This window comes from Gossypium raimondii, chromosome 5 (genome assembly GCF_025698545.1).
Source record: "Gossypium raimondii isolate GPD5lz chromosome 5, ASM2569854v1, whole genome shotgun sequence".
Lineage (NCBI taxonomy): Eukaryota > Viridiplantae > Streptophyta > Magnoliopsida > Malvales > Malvaceae > Gossypium > Gossypium raimondii.
Genome location: NC_068569.1, coordinates 48,892,022 through 48,908,866, shown reverse-complemented (window position 1 = coordinate 48,908,866; position 16,845 = coordinate 48,892,022). Strand labels below are relative to the sequence as shown.

The 16,845-nt window shown below is 33.3% G+C and overlaps 3 protein-coding genes across 3 annotated transcripts in view; all 3 read right to left on the bottom strand.

The window, feature by feature from the left end:
* Positions 1-12,637, bottom strand: part of LOC128040945 (LRR receptor-like serine/threonine-protein kinase GSO1) — a 50,239-nt gene extending 37,602 nt beyond the window's left edge. Inside the window, exons 1-5 of the mRNA XM_052629992.1 lie at positions 12,498-12,637; positions 12,045-12,266; positions 11,801-11,872; positions 10,613-11,017; positions 9,496-9,778 (exon numbers count right to left, since the gene is read on the bottom strand). Coding sequence (XP_052485952.1) covers positions 10,731-11,017; positions 11,801-11,872; positions 12,045-12,266; positions 12,498-12,624 — 708 coding nt within the window. The 5' untranslated portion in view covers positions 12,625-12,637 and the 3' untranslated portion in view covers positions 9,496-9,778; positions 10,613-10,730. The remainder of the gene's footprint in view (positions 1-9,495; positions 9,779-10,612; positions 11,018-11,800; positions 11,873-12,044; positions 12,267-12,497) is intronic.
* LOC105766326 (receptor kinase-like protein Xa21) overlaps positions 1-16,845 on the bottom strand; it is a 161,521-nt gene that overhangs the window by 88,485 nt on the left and 56,191 nt on the right. The gene's annotated exons all lie outside the window — the stretch shown is intronic.
* LOC128040946 (receptor kinase-like protein Xa21) overlaps positions 2,616-16,845 on the bottom strand; it is a 41,106-nt gene continuing 26,876 nt past the window's right edge. The window contains exon 3 of the mRNA XM_052629993.1: positions 2,616-3,651. Within this exon, the coding sequence (XP_052485953.1) occupies positions 3,624-3,651 (28 nt within the window). The 3' untranslated portion in view covers positions 2,616-3,623. The remainder of the gene's footprint in view (positions 3,652-16,845) is intronic.

Below are 16,845 nucleotides of genomic sequence, written 5' to 3'. Positions count from 1 at the left end.
ATAACCTGAAAACTGATTGCCCTTTATTAAAATTAAGGAATTTGCCTTTTACATGTTAGATAATATGAACATCCCATATATAATAAGAAAAATTACGTACGATTATTTATTATCATAAATGGTTAGTTTAAATTTAAAGTAATCTAATATGTGTATTGAACTTCAACTATTACATAAAGTATAAGCTAAATATGTATAAATATTCTAGAAACCATTTCTAAGCGATGATAGGCTAATTCGAATTAAGATTAATATATAAAAACTCGATAGTAGGGTTATAGTCCTCAAACTACACCTAATTTAATAACATTTATAGTTTTTTAGCCTTAAACATTTATAGTTTTTGTTAATTTGGTCCTTACTCTTTAAAATTACATAAAAATGCAAAAATATTTTAAAAATTAAATTTTTTCGTATTTTTAATAACATTTATAGATTTTTTTTGTGGTTTGGTAACTTATCAACTCGACTCTTAATTGTAACCAACTTTTCTGACCTTTTTCGTACCCTTAACCTAAGTCCCGTTACAACTTTCTAAAGACCTCTTGATTGGTGTATCATCTTGATTTGTTTTTATAGTGGTGGAGATTTGGTTTTCAAGCAAGCCTATGATAATCACATTTTTCGTTCAACTGTTGAGCACACAATACTTGAACCTTAAACAATTTGAGTGCTTTGAGTGAATCTTAGTTAGGGTATTGATTATTGTTGAGTTTGAATTTCGGTAATTATTGAGATAGAGGAGACGCCTATGTTTTTTGTGCGTTACAAATTTCTGCTTAGATTGCTTTTATTCTTTAATGTCATGCTAGTTTCAATTTCCAGTGCATGATAATTTGTAGATTATTCATAAGGCATGTAGGTGAAAACAATAAATTGAGGGAGATTAACTTGAATAAGGGTTGAGAATTTTGCTTAGGGACAAACAAATGCTTAAGTGTGGGGATATTTGATAAGTGCTAAAATTGATATGTTTTAACATCATTCTTAATGTGTTTTTGGTTGATTATTCGATGTTAATTATGCTCTTAATCCTTACAGTCGTGTTTTTATGCTTAATAGAACATTTGGGAGGAAAATGAGCGAAAATTGAACGAAAACCTGAAAATGGGGGCAAACTATACGACACGGGCTGGCCTATTCCACATGACCGTGTGACCCACACGGTGATGTGGCAGGTTGTGTTAATTTCATAGATTTGCACTCTAAACTGCAAAAAAAATGCAAATTTCAGATTTTTCGAGCATTTTGATACGTATATATGAAAAAAATAAGAAGATAGGAGAGATTATCATCAAGTTTGAAGATTCCCAGTTGATTTCTTAGGAGATTATCATGAGTTTCTTTATTTCTTTCGGTTATACTACCCTTTGGATGTTTTTATTTTTAAGCATGAACTAATTTTCTAAATACCTAAGAGAGATGAACCCTATGAAAGATTGTGACACCCCAAACCCAACCAGGATAGACCAGCCCAAATTCGAAGCATTACATTAGCCACCTAAGTGACTCTCCAGCTAACGACCACCCAAGACACACCTCGACCTTATAACACCTCAATCTTATCTAATTACTAGTTATTTATTAATGCAAAAGTAAATTATGAGCCAATTTTAAACTTTTCCTAGGTAATTTAACCTAAGGGTATTTTTATTATTTTACCACCTAATGTAAAACTAACCCGATTTTAGATCTAAGTGTTTACCAACCTTCTTTTAGTCAAATTATACAAGCCTAAAATTTTCAGCTTAACTTGAGTCCGTTTACTATGTCTAATTCAAGTTTTATTATTAAGGACTAAATTGTAACTTAAACAAATTAAAATACCAATTTAAAGAGACAAAAATTCAAAACCCCAAAACCAACACGGGCATGTGGGTAAGTGACAAGGACGTGTGGAGGCTAGAGCTATCACACACGGGCGTGTGGGATTGAAAAATATGAAATAAATTACTCCACTCAATTTTCCAACAACCATGTTATACTACCAAACCAAAAAAAACGCTTGAAGTTTTGAATAGGGGCGAATCTAAAAAAGAAAATTAGAAGAATTAGAATTAAATTATAAAATTTTGAGAAGTTAAAATATAATTTTATCATATATTAATTTATTATTTTTTAAAGGGTCCTAATATAATTTTTTCCCATTTTGGTTGGGCCAATACCCCTGCCTGCGTCTTTAAATTTGCTCCAACCCTAAACCCAATATTCGATTTGGATTAACAACAATATATAGGTTAGTATTTGTGGGAGTTTGACGAATAAAAATTTCTTTTTTAGAGGTTTAAATTATAAATTTTTGAAAGATTAAAATAAATTTGTATTTTTTTATTAACAAAATATAAAAAAAAAACATGTTTAGACAAGCCAAGAGACCTTTGGGATCATACGGGTGATTTTGAGATGTTAATGGTTATTTTGGTGGAGATGGTGAGAAAGAAACAAATGATTCATTATATATAATATAATTATGAAATTCAAGCCATATATTGTATGTTTCATCCATAAAAAATTCATGGGAGGTCCAAAGGTAATTAAATGACTTGTAGGCTTGCTGAATTTCTTTGAAAGGCCCAAAGGCAATTTAACATTCACAAAATAATCTCTAAACACTGTAAAGACAAATCAAATCCACAGTAGCATAAGAGTTGATTAAGCTAAGCATTGGCAAATATTACTTTGATTTTGCATGCAATATTGACAAAACCCCCTCCTACATTAGAAAAACAACATAATCCATGGAACATTGATAGACCAATACAAATTTATTCGAGAAAAAAGTCTCTTTGTTTTGTAGAACATGATAGTAAAGATGTGGAGTTTCGTTCTTCTTATTGGCCTCCTTTAGTTTTCCTTGATCAACAACCACTAGCCAAAAACACAATTAGATTAGATTATGAATGATACTTTCAACTATGACAATATTAAATACAAACCACTCTAAATAACTTTAAATAAATGGAAAGCAGCAAATTACCTGACCAGGCAAGCTAGTTTAATTAAGACCATTGTGTTATACTTGTCTCTGAATTGAAAAATTTAGAAGGAAATAAAGAGAAAGACTTAGAAAATACTTGAAAACAGATAAAACTTATATGTCATTTAAAATAAAATAAAAAATTCTATTTAAGCCATTTAAAATTTTAAGATTTTAAAATTTTAAAATGATAAAAGTAAAATTTAACTTTGGCACCCAAAAATGATAAAACTTTGATTTAATTCTTTAGTAATTATAAAAATATAGGCTATTAAAATGGTGAAATTACATTTTTACTATAGTAAAAATTACAATTTAATTTCACCCCCCTAAAAGGATTACCTGGCTTCGCCACTAATAAAATCTTTGGCAAAAGATTAAAATAAAATTATACCGTAAATGGAAAAAGAAACTAAGAAAATCCAATCTAACAAGGAAAATAACTTGATGTCAAAAGCTACCATAAATCGTAATTCATGGGAAGGCTTGTTGCTTATTTTATTGGTTTCCATTTTGATTTTGCAAAAGAAGTTTGAATTTTGAAGAGAGCAAAAGAAAAAAAAGTTTATATGATTAAAATTCCAGAATAGATTAAAAATGTTGAATTAAAGATAAAATTAAGTGTACTCATTACTCACCATCTCTGTTAAAAATGTTGGATGTTGTTTAGCAACCTTTGTTTGATTTTCTTCAGCTCAACCACAACATCTTTCATATCTTTTCTTTCTTACGTAACTTTTTTGAACAATTCAAAGCCAACTCCATGATAGATGAAATACAATTTGCTTTAACAACAATGTACTCATCCTCTCTTCTTAATAAATCAACATCTGCAATTTCTATCGCTCCTTTAGGCAATGATCTTTCCATCCAATGCCTTATAGTCTCTTCTTCAACAAAAACATTTTCAGTTGGCTTTTTCTTTGTGAAAGTTTCTATAAGTACGATCCCATAACTATATATGTCAGATTTTATAGAAACAATTCCTGCTGATCCAAATTCTGCATTTCAAGTATAATTAGAACATCATTCATCCTCAATTATTTCTAAAATGCTTATTCAAATATATATCCACATACACATGAAACAAAAATAGAAAATGAAAATAGGGAAAATAATCATACAAAACTAAAACAGAATTCACCTGGTGCCATATACCCCATAGTTGCAAGAGTCATGGTTTGCTTCATTACTTCACCTTCTCCCAACAATTTGGCAACGCCAAAATCTCCAACATGTGCAACCATGTCTTCATCTAGTAAAATATTGCTTGGTTTTATGTCACAATGAATTATAGGTGTTGGATGTCCATTGTGGAGGTGTTCTATAGCTACCGCAACATCTATCATTATGTCAACCCTTTATATGATATCAAGGAAACAATTTTCAGAATGTAACCATTTCTCAAGGTTTCCATTAGACATGTAATCAAGCACCAAGGCTTTGAAGCCAACACTTGAGCAGCAATTAATTGTTGGTGTTTGAGGTAGTAGCAAGCTACTGAAGCTTTGCTTGGACAGCAAGCCTCGAGGCTTGGAGAAGAAACAATAGGGCAAGAAAAGCAGAAAGAAAAATGCAAGTAGGAAAACAGAAAAAAGAGAGATAATTTGAATGAAAATGAGCTAATTTCCATTAACATTCAAAGAGGCTTAATACCATTACATATATGAGATAACACATCACAAAAATGGACAAGTTACCACCTAATCTTGTACCTAACACCACTAAATTACATTGAAACTTGATAATATGACTTGCTCAAATTGTATTGCTGAATTATCAGTCAATCAACATCAAAGATACATCAAAATGTTCAATTTGAACTAAATTACAAAAGGCTTAAAGGGTAACAAAATGCAACAAGCAAATCAGCAACTTCATGCTCCAACTGCTGCACACCACAGCTCGATTGCCTGCTGCCATTTCTTCCAGCATGGCCACCTTTGCATGTCGTGCATGGCCACCTTTGCATGGGAACTAAACTCAATACTCCTCCTTAGTTTCCATGCAAGTAATACCTAATTCCCTTCTGAATTTAACAAATTTGGACACATTGAGTGCCTTTGTAAAGATATCAGAAATTTGCACTTCTGAATTGCAATGAACCAGCTCGATTTCATGAGCTTGCTCCATCTCCCTTATGACATGTAGCTTGATGTTGAAGTGTTTTGTTCTACCATGGAAGGCAGGATTCTTTGCAATTGCAATAGCAGATTTGTTGTCACAGTAGATCTCTGTTGCTCCTTCTTGGATTTGGTTTAGATCAGGTAAGATTTTTCTAAGCCATATGGCTTGATTCATAGCAGATGCAGCAGCAACATATTCAGCTTCTGCTGTTGATTGTGCCACCAGACTTTGCTTCTTAGAACTCCAGCAAAACATGCCTGATCCAAGGTTGAATGCATATCCAGATGTGCTTCTCATGTCATCACACGATCCAGCCCAGTCACTATCGACATATCCTACTAACTTCATGTTTTCTACCCTTTTGAACATCACACCATGATTAATGGTGCCTTTGATGTACCTTAGCACCCTTTTTGCTGCTTGAAAGTGCAGATCTTTGCAGCAATTCATGTATCTAGATAGCACACTAACTGCAAACATGACATCGGGCCTTGTTGCAGTCAAATATAATAGACTGCCAATGAGACTCTTGTACATAGTCTCACAAACTGGCTCACCACCTTCCTGTTTCGACAGCTTCATTCCAACAGCCATTGGTGTGCATGTTGGCTTACAGTTCTTCATAGAGAACTTATTTAAAATTTTCATAGCAAAGGAACTCTGGTTTAGAAAGATTCCATTTCCTGTTTGTTTTACTTCCATCCCTAGGAAGTAGTTCATTCTCCCTAAGTTAGACATCTCAAACATTTCCATCATTTTCTTCTTGAAATCATGCAGCATGTTATTGTCTCCTCCAGTTACTAACAAATCATCAACATAGAGTGACAAGATAAGCTGAGTCTCAGCTTGATTTTTCTTCACATACAATGTTGGTTCACTGGCACTCCTCTCGAATTCCAAACTGAGCAAGTAGGAATCAATTCGAGCATACCAGGCTCGAGGAGCCTGCTTCAGGCCATACAAGGCCTTTTTGAGCCTGTACACCATGTGCTCTTTGCCAGTGATCACAAATCCTTGAGGCTGCTCGATGTAGATCTCTTCTTCCAGGAAACCATTGAGAAATGCAGACTTAACATCAAGCTGATGAATGGTCCACTGATGTTGAGCAGCCAAGGCAACTATCATTCTGACTGTGTCAAGCCTGGCTACTGGTGCAAAAGTTTCAAGGTAGTCCAGACCATACCTTTGGCTAAATCCTTTGACAACAAGCCTGGCTTTCAGCTTATTCAGACTGCCATCTGCATTTTGTTTTGCTCGATAGACCCATTTTACTCCAATGGTCTTCTTTCCTGCAGGTTTATCAACCAGCTCCCATGTGTGATTCTTCTCAATCATGTTGATTTCATCAGCCATAGCCAGTTTCCAACCTTCATTTGCCTCAGCCTCTTCAAAACTAGTAGGTTCTGCTATAGCAACTTGTGCTCTTTCATAAATCTCATCTAGGGGCCTTGTGCCTCTCACAGGCACATCATCAACATCCATCTCAGGACCAAGCTGCTCGAGTTCAGCTTGATTGGGCACCAGGTCTTCTGAAGCAGCTTCTGGTTCACTCTTTTCCCAATTCCAGCAAGCCTTCTCATCAAAGATGACATCTCTGCTCACTTGGACTTTGTCTGTCAAAGGATCCAGCACCCTGTAGCCCTTCTTAACTGAGCTATAGCCTACTAGAACACCTGGCTAAGCCCTTTCAGAGAGCTTGTCTCTCTTTGCTACTGGTATTTGTGCATAACACAGGTAACCAAACACCTTCAGGTGTGCCAAGGAAGGCTTGAAACCAAACCAAGCCTTGAATGGTGTCTTGGATGCGAGAGCTTTGGTAGGAAGCCTATTCTGAAGGTAGACAGCAGTGTTTACTGCCTCAGCCCACATGGTCTTAGGCAGTTTCTTCTCAAACAACAGGCACCTGGCCATATCCATCAAGCTTTTGTTCTTTCTTTCTGATATCCCATTCTGCTGAGGTGTGTAGACATTTGTAAGCTGGTGTTTGATACCAGCATCATTGCAAATGGCTTGGAACTGAGCTGAAGTGTACTCAGTGCCATTGTCTGACCTTATCGATTTCAGCTTGTAACCTGTTTCTGTCTCTACAGCATTTTTAAACTTCACAAACACTTGAGCTACCTCAGACTTGTGTTTTAAGAAGAAAATCCAACAAAACCTTGTAAAATCATCAATGAAGAGGATGAAATACCTGTTTTTGCTGAGTGATTCAGTCCTCATTGGGCCACATACATCAGAGTGCACCAGCTGTAGTCTTTCAGTAGCTCTCCAAGCTGAATTTGTAGGAAATGGCAGTCTTGCCTGTTTCCCCATCTGACAAACTTCACACACATCATCATGCTCCACTGAGCTGGTGAAGTTCTCTACCAAGCCTTCTTTGGCCATTCGAGCCATTGATCTGAAGTTGGCATGCCCAAGCCTTTGATGCCAAAGCTTGGAATCATCAACAGAGGCTGTGTATGCTGACTTTGAGTCATTTGGCCAGTGCACCTCAAAGCATTTGTCAGTCATTGTGACTGTCATAAGGTTTGATCCACTTGGATCAGCAATGTGGCACTGTTTGTCCTTGAACACAACAGAATAGCCTTTCTCGAGCAATTGAGCTATGCTGAGAAGGTTTTTGTCAATCTCGGGCACCAAAAGCACATTTGGAATAATCTTGTTGCCTGTAGAAGTACATATCAGCACCTCTCCTCTTCCTTTAGCCCTTATGAACTGACCATTTCCAACCTTGACCTTGGTTTTGCAACTTCTATCCAAGGTTTTAAAAAAGGAGGCATCTGGTGACATGTGGTTAGTGCAACCACTGTCCAATAACCAGCCTTTTGAGCATTTCTTCTCAACAGCTAAGCAAGAAACAGTAAAGGCCTGCTCTTCTTGATCACTACTGTCCTCAGCTACTCGAGCTTCAACCTTTTGTTGTTGAAATTGACTTTGCCTCAGCTTGGTTTTGTTTTTGCAAACCCTCTCAACATGGCCTTTCTTCTTACAGTGTTGACATACTGCATCTGGCCTGAACCAGCATCTGTCTTCTGGATGACCTGGCCTTTTGCAATGTCTGCAGGGCTGGTCATTGCTCCTTGCAGCATCAGGCTTAGGCCTGCTTTTCCAAGGCTTTTTGCCTCTTGGAGCATTAATGCTCAAGGCTTCTTTGGTCTTGACATTGAATGCACCTTCCTGGTGATCTTCAGCTTTGCTAGCTCTTCTTTGTTCCTGAGCATAAAAAGTGTTAATTAGCTCAGTCAATGAGATGCTAGCTAGGTCTCTTGAGTCCTTTAGTGAGGATATCTTGGCCTCATATCTCTCAGGCAAAGTGGAGAGGACTTTCTCCACTATTCTTGCCTCATCAAAGTGCTCACCAAGGAGCCTTATACTGTTAACCACTGCCATGATTCTATCTGCATACTGCTTCACTGTCTCTTCTTCCTTCATCTTTAAATTCTCGAAATCCCTTCTCAAATTCAACAGCTGTTGTTGCCTTGTCCTCTCAGTGCCTTGAAACTCCTCCTTAAGCTTGTCCCAGGCCTGTTTTGGAGTCTCACAGGCCATAATCCTTGTGAAAATCACATCTGACACTGAGTTCTGGATGCAAGACATGGCCTTATGCCTCTTAGTTCTCTCATCAGCATGCTGCCTGATTTGAGCCACTGTTGGATTGGCTCTAAGTGGCTCTGGTTCAACATCTGAGTTGACCACCTCCCACAGATCAAAAGCCTGCAGGTAGGTTTTCATTTTGACCACCCATATGTGGTAGCCTTCTCCATTGAAGACTTGAGGTGCAACTAGAGAAAAGCTTGATGAAGCCATAGATTTGTATAACAGATCCCTTAAGAAGTAAGCTCTAGATACCAATTGTTGGTGTTTGAGGTAGTAGCAAGCTGCTAAAGCTTTGCTTGGACAGCAAGCCTCGAGGCTTGGAGAAGAAACAATCGGGCAAGAAAAGCAGAAAGAAAAATGCAAGTAGGAAAACAGAAAAAAGAGAGATAATTTGAATGAAAATGAGCTAATTTCCATTAACATTCAAAGAGGCTTAATACCATTACATATATGAGATAACACATCACAAAAATGGACAAGTTACCACCTAATCTTGTACCTAACACCACTAAATTACATTGAAACTTGATAATATGACTTGCTCAAATTGTATTGCTGAATTATCAGTCAATCAACATCAAAGATACATCAAAATGTTTACCTACTTAGTTCAATTTGAACTAAATTACAAAAGGCTTAAAGGGTAACAAAATGCAACAAGCAAATCAGCAACTTCATGCTCCAACTGCTGCACACCACAGCTCGATTGCTTGCTGCCATTTCTTCCAGCATGGCCACCTTTGCATGTCGTGCATGGCCACCTTTGCATGGGAACTAAACTCAACAGTAATGACCTTCACAATATTACGATGAACTATATTACGCATAGCATCACATTCAATGCCAAAACTCCTAAATGCTCCCTCTATTTGCAAATTGAAAACTTTTATTGCAACTTCCATTCCATCTGAAAGCCTCCCTTTATATACATATCCAAAACTCCCTAAACCAAGCATATTGCTTTCCTCAAATCCATTAGTTGCTCGTGAAAGTTCAGCATGTGAAATTCTTCTTGGTGTCTTCAAAGACAACAAATCATCTTTAATTGGTAAAGCTGTACTCCTCCTTTGGCATCTTCTATACATAATAGTTAAGACTATTAGTACTACGACAATACCAATTGTTGGTAAACCATACCTAAAAGCATGCAATATAATCATTTGGGAGTTTTTGTGGATGTCATTTTTACAAGGTGGGACTAGCAATCTAGGTGGACCACAAAGTGCATAATTCTTCATGAATGATGTGCTAGAAAATTTGAAAACATCCTTCATTGGAATTTCCCTTCAAGTCTATTGAAAGACATATTAAAATACTTTAGATATAAAAGCTTTTCCAAAGATTTGGGAATGACTCCAGAGAGATTGTTATTGCATAAATCCAAGAATTCCAAACTAATCAACCCATCAAATGATTGAGGGATATAACCATGTAGTATATTATTTGATAAATCTAATGAAACCAAAGTTTGAAGACCCCCAAATGAGGATAGGATATCGCCCGTGAGAAGATTCCTTGATAAATTTAGTTTCAGTAGACTCCTCAAATTGCCAACATCAATAGCATGTGAATTGTGAAGATGGTTTGATGATAAATCTATTTCTAAGATATCTTTAAGATTCCACAAAGTTGAGGGTATTGTAGAACTCAATTTGTTGGAATCTAAGTAAAGATATCCCAAAGAAGTAATATTACCCAAACAAGAGGGTATGGATCCATGCAGCTTATTCAACCCTAAATACATCTCGTATAGTCTCTCCAAATCACATAGGCTTTCTAAGATGGGCCCTTCTAATTTATTAGAGGAAAGATCTAGAGCCTGGAGATTTCGCAGTCCTCCTATTGATGCTGGAATGAATCCACTTAATTTATTATGGCAAAGTTGTAAAAGCAATAGGTTGGTTAAGTTACCTATTTCCATAGGAATAAAGCCTGTAAGCTCACACTTTTTGGCATGAAAGTATTGAAGGGATTTTGAAAGGTTCCCGATATAAGTAGGAAGAACGCCACTCAATGGATTTCCTGAAACTTATATGGTTTTCAAATTCTTACAATTCGTCAAAGAAGAAAGAAAGCTCCACTCATGATCAGCAGCAGATCCTGTGATCAAATTATTGTCAGGGATATGGAGCACTTCAAGGTGTTTTAAGCTGCCAAGCATTTTAGGGATTGGGCCAGAGAATAAGTTTTGTGACAAGGATAGAATCTTAAGCATGGAAGCATTGGAGATAGAGTTGAGAATGTTTCCGCTGAGTTTATTTCCCCACAATAAAAGAATCTCAAGCTTTGGAGCTTTGGAGATGGGTGGTAAATTACCTGTAAAATAGCATCTTTTAGTATACATATTCATTGAATACCAAATTCACAAAATATATAATACATTAAAATAAAAACTGTAAAACTTTAAATCAATTAAGAATAAAATTTTGGCATAGAATTAAAAATACTTGATGGAATCGACTGCACACATAGTCGAAAATTGAAGTGAAAATCATACCTTCTAAACTGTTGAAGTAAAAATACTTTAAGCATTTTTTCCATGAAATTAACTATTTTGCCTTGAATGAAATAAAATGCTCTTACTTTTGTTATCTATTACAAACCAAACTCTTTTATGAAAAAAATATTTTAAATTAAAGAAATAAAGAAAATTCAATATCTTCTAAATCAATTTTTAGATTTTGTACAGATGATTTAATGATGATAAAAAATTATTAGCACTATTTCGAATTAACAAAAATAGTGATATATTTTAATTATATTTATTATTTATTAGTTTTAATAATGTTTTTTTAATTATATGAAGTAAAATTATATTGTCTACTAAATATGATACATATACTTTAATTATAACTTCAAAATTTATTATATAAATTAATATATTTTAATTATATTCAACCATTTTAATAACAAAATAAAAACTAATTAGAATAATTTATTTTTAAAGTTTAATGGAAATTAAAAATTAAAATAAATCAATTCATATAAATCTTATTGTTTATTATCGATTAAAATGGTAAAAGTATATGACATAAATAGAAGAAACAAATTCAACACAACGTTTTTGGAGTATGGAAATTATTAAAGTGAAAAACATACCTTCTAAACTGTTGTTAAATAGTACTATTTCTTCGAGCGTAGTTAAATTAAAAATACTTGATGGAATCTGACCTGCACACATAGTCGAAAATTGAAGTGAAAAACATACCTTTTAAACTGTTCAACTAAAAATACTTTAAGCATTTTTTTTACATCAAATTAACTATTTTGCCTTGATTGAAATAAAATGCTGTTACTTTTGTTATCTATTAGAAATCAAACTCTTTTGTGAAAAAAATATTACCAGATAATTCATTCCAACCCAGGTAAAGCCTTTCAAGCTTGGGAAGATATTGACACATATCATTAGGCAAATTACCAGAGAGGCTATTGTTGGAGAGATCAATGGTCTTCAGAGAAGAAATGTTGAAGATCGAAGTTGGAATCTGACCTGTAAGGCCTTTAATTGCTTTAATACTAAGCAGCTCCAAACCAAGAAGGTTACCGAATTCCTTCGGAATTTGACCTACACACATAGTCGAAAAATCAAAGTGTCAAACTACCTATTTTGTTAGCATAAGTCAAAGAGGTTTTCTTTTCTGTTCTACAAGAATTTGGAGATGTTAGATTTTAATATATTTCAGCATATGTTTTTCATCAAATGAAATAAAAAGTTTTTCCTTTTGTTATCTATTACAAATCAAGCTCTTTTATAAAAAAAATACTTTAAATTCAAGAAATCAAGGAAATTGATTACCTTCTAAATTATTAAACCCCAAACGTAATTCCTGGAGTCGTGTTAGATTTCCAATACTTCTTGGAATGATCCCCATAAATTGATTATGGGACAACCACAAATTTTTAAGGTTGTTGCATTTGCCCATATTTGACGGAATGTTACCAGATAATTCATTCCGACCCAGGTAAAGCCCTTCAAGCTTGGGAAGACGTTGACACATATCATTAGGCAAACTACCTGATAGGCTATTCCTAGAGAGAGCAATAGTCTTGAGAGAAGAAATGTTGAAGATCGAAGTCGGAATCTGACCTGTAAGGCCTTTAATTGCTTGAATACTAAGCATTTCCAAACTAAAAAGATTACCGATTTCTTCAGGAATTTGACCTGCAGACATAGTCGAAACATCAAGGTGTTAAATTACCTATTTTGTTAGTGTAAATCAAATAGGCTTTTTATTTTTTTCGTTATGAAATAATAAGGATATGTTAGATTCTAATCATATTTAAGTATATATTAGTTCTTGAAAGAAAGAGTTCTTAGTATTTATATTGCAAATATTTTTTTTAAAATTTTAAATGGGGGGGGGGGCAAATGTGTTTAAACTAAAGACATCAAGAAAAAGGCATACCTTCTAGGTTATTTAACCCCAAGTCTAATTGTTTAAGTTGTGTCAAATTCCCAATGCTTTTGGGAATGATCCCACTAAATTGATTAATAGACAATTCCAAAATTTGAAGGTTGCAGCATTTGTCTATACTTGATGGAATAGAACTTGATAATTCATTTCTACTCAAGTAAAGCTCTTTAAGGTTGGGAAGATGGACACACAGATCATCGGGCAAGCCACCAGAAAGACTATTATCACGAAAATGAATCCTTTTCAAAGAAGAAATGTTAAAGATGGAAGATGGAACCTGGCCAGATAATTGATTGAATCCCAAGGTCAAGATCTCTAGATTGGACATATTGACAAGTGTTTGAGGGATTGTGCCTGTGAAGTTATTATTACTCATTTCCAACCTTTGAACTCTGTGCAAGTTCTCAAGCCATGATGGAATTTCCCCATTAAGACGGTTGTAGCTTAATCGAATGATCCTCAAACGATGCAATTGGCCCAGTTCTTTAGGCAGATGGCCACAGAAATTGTTGTTGCTCAAATCGAGAGAAAATAGAAATGAAAGATTTCCAAGGTGTGGAGGGATAGTACCCCTAAGATTCATGTTTGTAAGATTCAAAGCTACAACTCTTTCATGGATGATGCCACAAGAAACACCAACCCACTTACAAACAGAGGTAGAGTTCGTCCAATTGTTTGCCAACACATTTTGAGGATCGACAATGCAATCTTTAAACTCAAAGAGTGCAAACTGATCGGAGTTGAGATTCCGGACTGTCATAGCCAAAGAAACAATAGAACATTGTATGAATAAAAGTGAAAGAAGATGAAAGCAAGTGTTGTAGTTCATGATTGCAAGACGAAATAAGCCAGGAAAAGAAAAAGTAGGAAAAGGGAAGTTGAATTGATGAAGAAATAGCCAGCCAACATGCTTAAATAGGCTTCAACCCTTGCACACTTCTCATACATAAAGTTCACTGCCATTACAACAAGAAAACTCATATCTCCATTCATACCTATCCATACTTTATTTGACTAACTTTTCCCTAACAAGTGTTCAGTAAGGAGACAAATCACTTCGGAGCTATTCACCGACTTCTCCAACCTTGGTTTCAAACTCCTATCCCATCAATTCACTGTAATCGAAACGATATACACGAGTCTTTCGGCTTATATTTTTAAAATGTATTTAAATGATTTTTTATTAATTTTATTTGTTTATATCTAAATCAAATATTAAAATTTTTATTTGATACGGATTTAAATCGTATTATTTTATCCTTGTATCGAAAAAAATTAAATATAGTAAATTCTTGAATTTTGTAATATAAGGGCTATGTATGCTTTTTATCATAACAACGTCTGGACAATCTAGACATTTTAACTTGCTACTTCTCTTTTTAATTTAATTTTTGTTACTTTTCATACTATTTTTTGAGAAATCCAAAAATTTCAGTCTGAATTTTTTTTTATTGCCACGTCTATCTCCCGGGTAAGTCCGTGGTTAGGCAGCACACTTTGGGGGCAGGATTGTAATTTTAATTCTATCCGACTCATTTTACTATTTAGAAATATAAAAGTAATGTTATATTAAATTTTATAATTTTAATTTTAATTTTAATTTTAATTTTAAACAATAAAACGAGTCATTTGTATTTCCCTAGCTAAATTGAATCAAGAGTGAAATTTTTTTAATCATAATTTACTATTATTTTAATTAATAAAATTTTAACTCATCGCAACTAGTAGTTGCAGAAAAATGTCATTCCTTTAGAAAATGAGAACTTATGACAAAATTGGAAAATCCCAATAATATTATTAGAGTAAAACCTATGATCTATCTAAACAAGATATAGAAGAATTTGATATACAAATTAAGGTTAGAATTCATGCGAAAAAAAAGAAGAAGAAGCTAGTATGGTCATTAATTATAAAGATTAAATCAAAATATTATTTTTATAGTTACTTGAATTAATCAGGCTAAACAAACAAAATATTTTAGTAAATTTGACTATAAATCAAGATTCAACAAATCATGCTAACAGAAAAGTTCAAACTTTTAACGGCTTTTAGTGCACCCAATGGATATTACCAATGAAAAGTGATGTCATTTCAATTATGTGATGCACCACAAATCTTCCAAAGACAAATAGATTTTATCTTTAATAAATATAAAAAAATACTATGTAGTTTACATAGATGATATTTTGATATTTTCAGATACACTAGAATTACATAAGAAACATTTAAATATTATTTCTTAAGAATTCATAAAATATAGAATCATATTAAACCCTAAAAATATAGAGTTAGAAAAAACAGAGAGAATTTTTACAATAGTGGAAATAAAAAATTGTCCTCAAAAGATTGAGGAAAAAAAGAACTTCCGACAATTTGTAATATATTCCTCCCAAATTTTCAGTTTCAATTTTATTACAGAAATTTCTTTGCCGACAATAAGAAAAGAGCATATTCACATTTTCGTCGCAATTTCAACTAACACCCAATCTCTTTCCCACTTTCCTTTTTCGGCCAATTTCAAACGTAGCTGTTTTTCGATTTTTCCTCTTGATTTCATTAATAAAATGATCAATCTATTTGTTTTTTAAATATATGATTTTATTAATATTTTTTAATTATAATATAAGAGTTGTTGTTTATTTATAGTTTTATTACATTATTTACTCTCTTTTTCTATCAAGTTTTTAAATTACAATATAAGACTTATTTTATCAAATTGTAGCTTATCGAGTATTCATCTATCTTAATAATAACTTGAGTTCCAATCATTATCATACCAGAAAGAGTTCCATTTATTCTTTCTCGTAAATTTTATAAAAATATATATTTTATTATAATACTATATGTGTTAGGAATAATATTTTATTTTGGATGCCCATAATTTTCAAAGTTGTAACCTCTAATGTAGTAACCTCAATGAAATTATGAGGCTTTTATATTGTCATAATGTAATCAAGCCTGTATTTATTCTTTGTAACTTAAACAGAGGCATATTTTCTATTATATTGATATTTTCTATAGAGATATATACACAAGGAATCAAATAAAAAGTTATTCACCTTTCTATTATATTGATATTTTCTATTTGATTTGTTCTTTTCTTTCACTATTCCATAATATATTATCAGTACGATTTTAATTAAGAGTAAGATGTTATTAGATTGTGTCAAAATTTTGTTGGACTCCTAAGTATTGGAATTTAATTGTTTAGGTTAAGAATCATTAGAATCAATGGCTACTTGAGATATGCTTGAGGATGATCTCATTCTCTTCATCACAAAGGTGGAGGTTAGAAAATCTTTATGTTTAAACATTTATAGCTTCAAAGTTATTTTAACCTCTTATTGAGACCTTATAATATTTTGTAATTTTTGTCTTATGGTATATAAAAAATATCTAACCATAGTGATTGATTAGTAATAAGAATTTGTTATTTGTTATGTTTAATATATATTTTATTTATATTTATTCATTTTATTTTATATGAGTAAATGAAGTGTTTGAAGATTCAAATTTTTATCTTCCATGTTAAAAATAAGTGCAAAAGTGTATATTATTTAAAATAAATTACGCATTAATGTTATATGATAAAATCATTACATGTTCGGAAGAACTAATATTGCATCAAACTGTAAAAGCTCTTGAAGAGTTAATATTTTACCTCCTTGTGATGTAAAATCTTATAAAATATGATATTTTTTTCAAATCAAGAATATATATGTTGAAGGA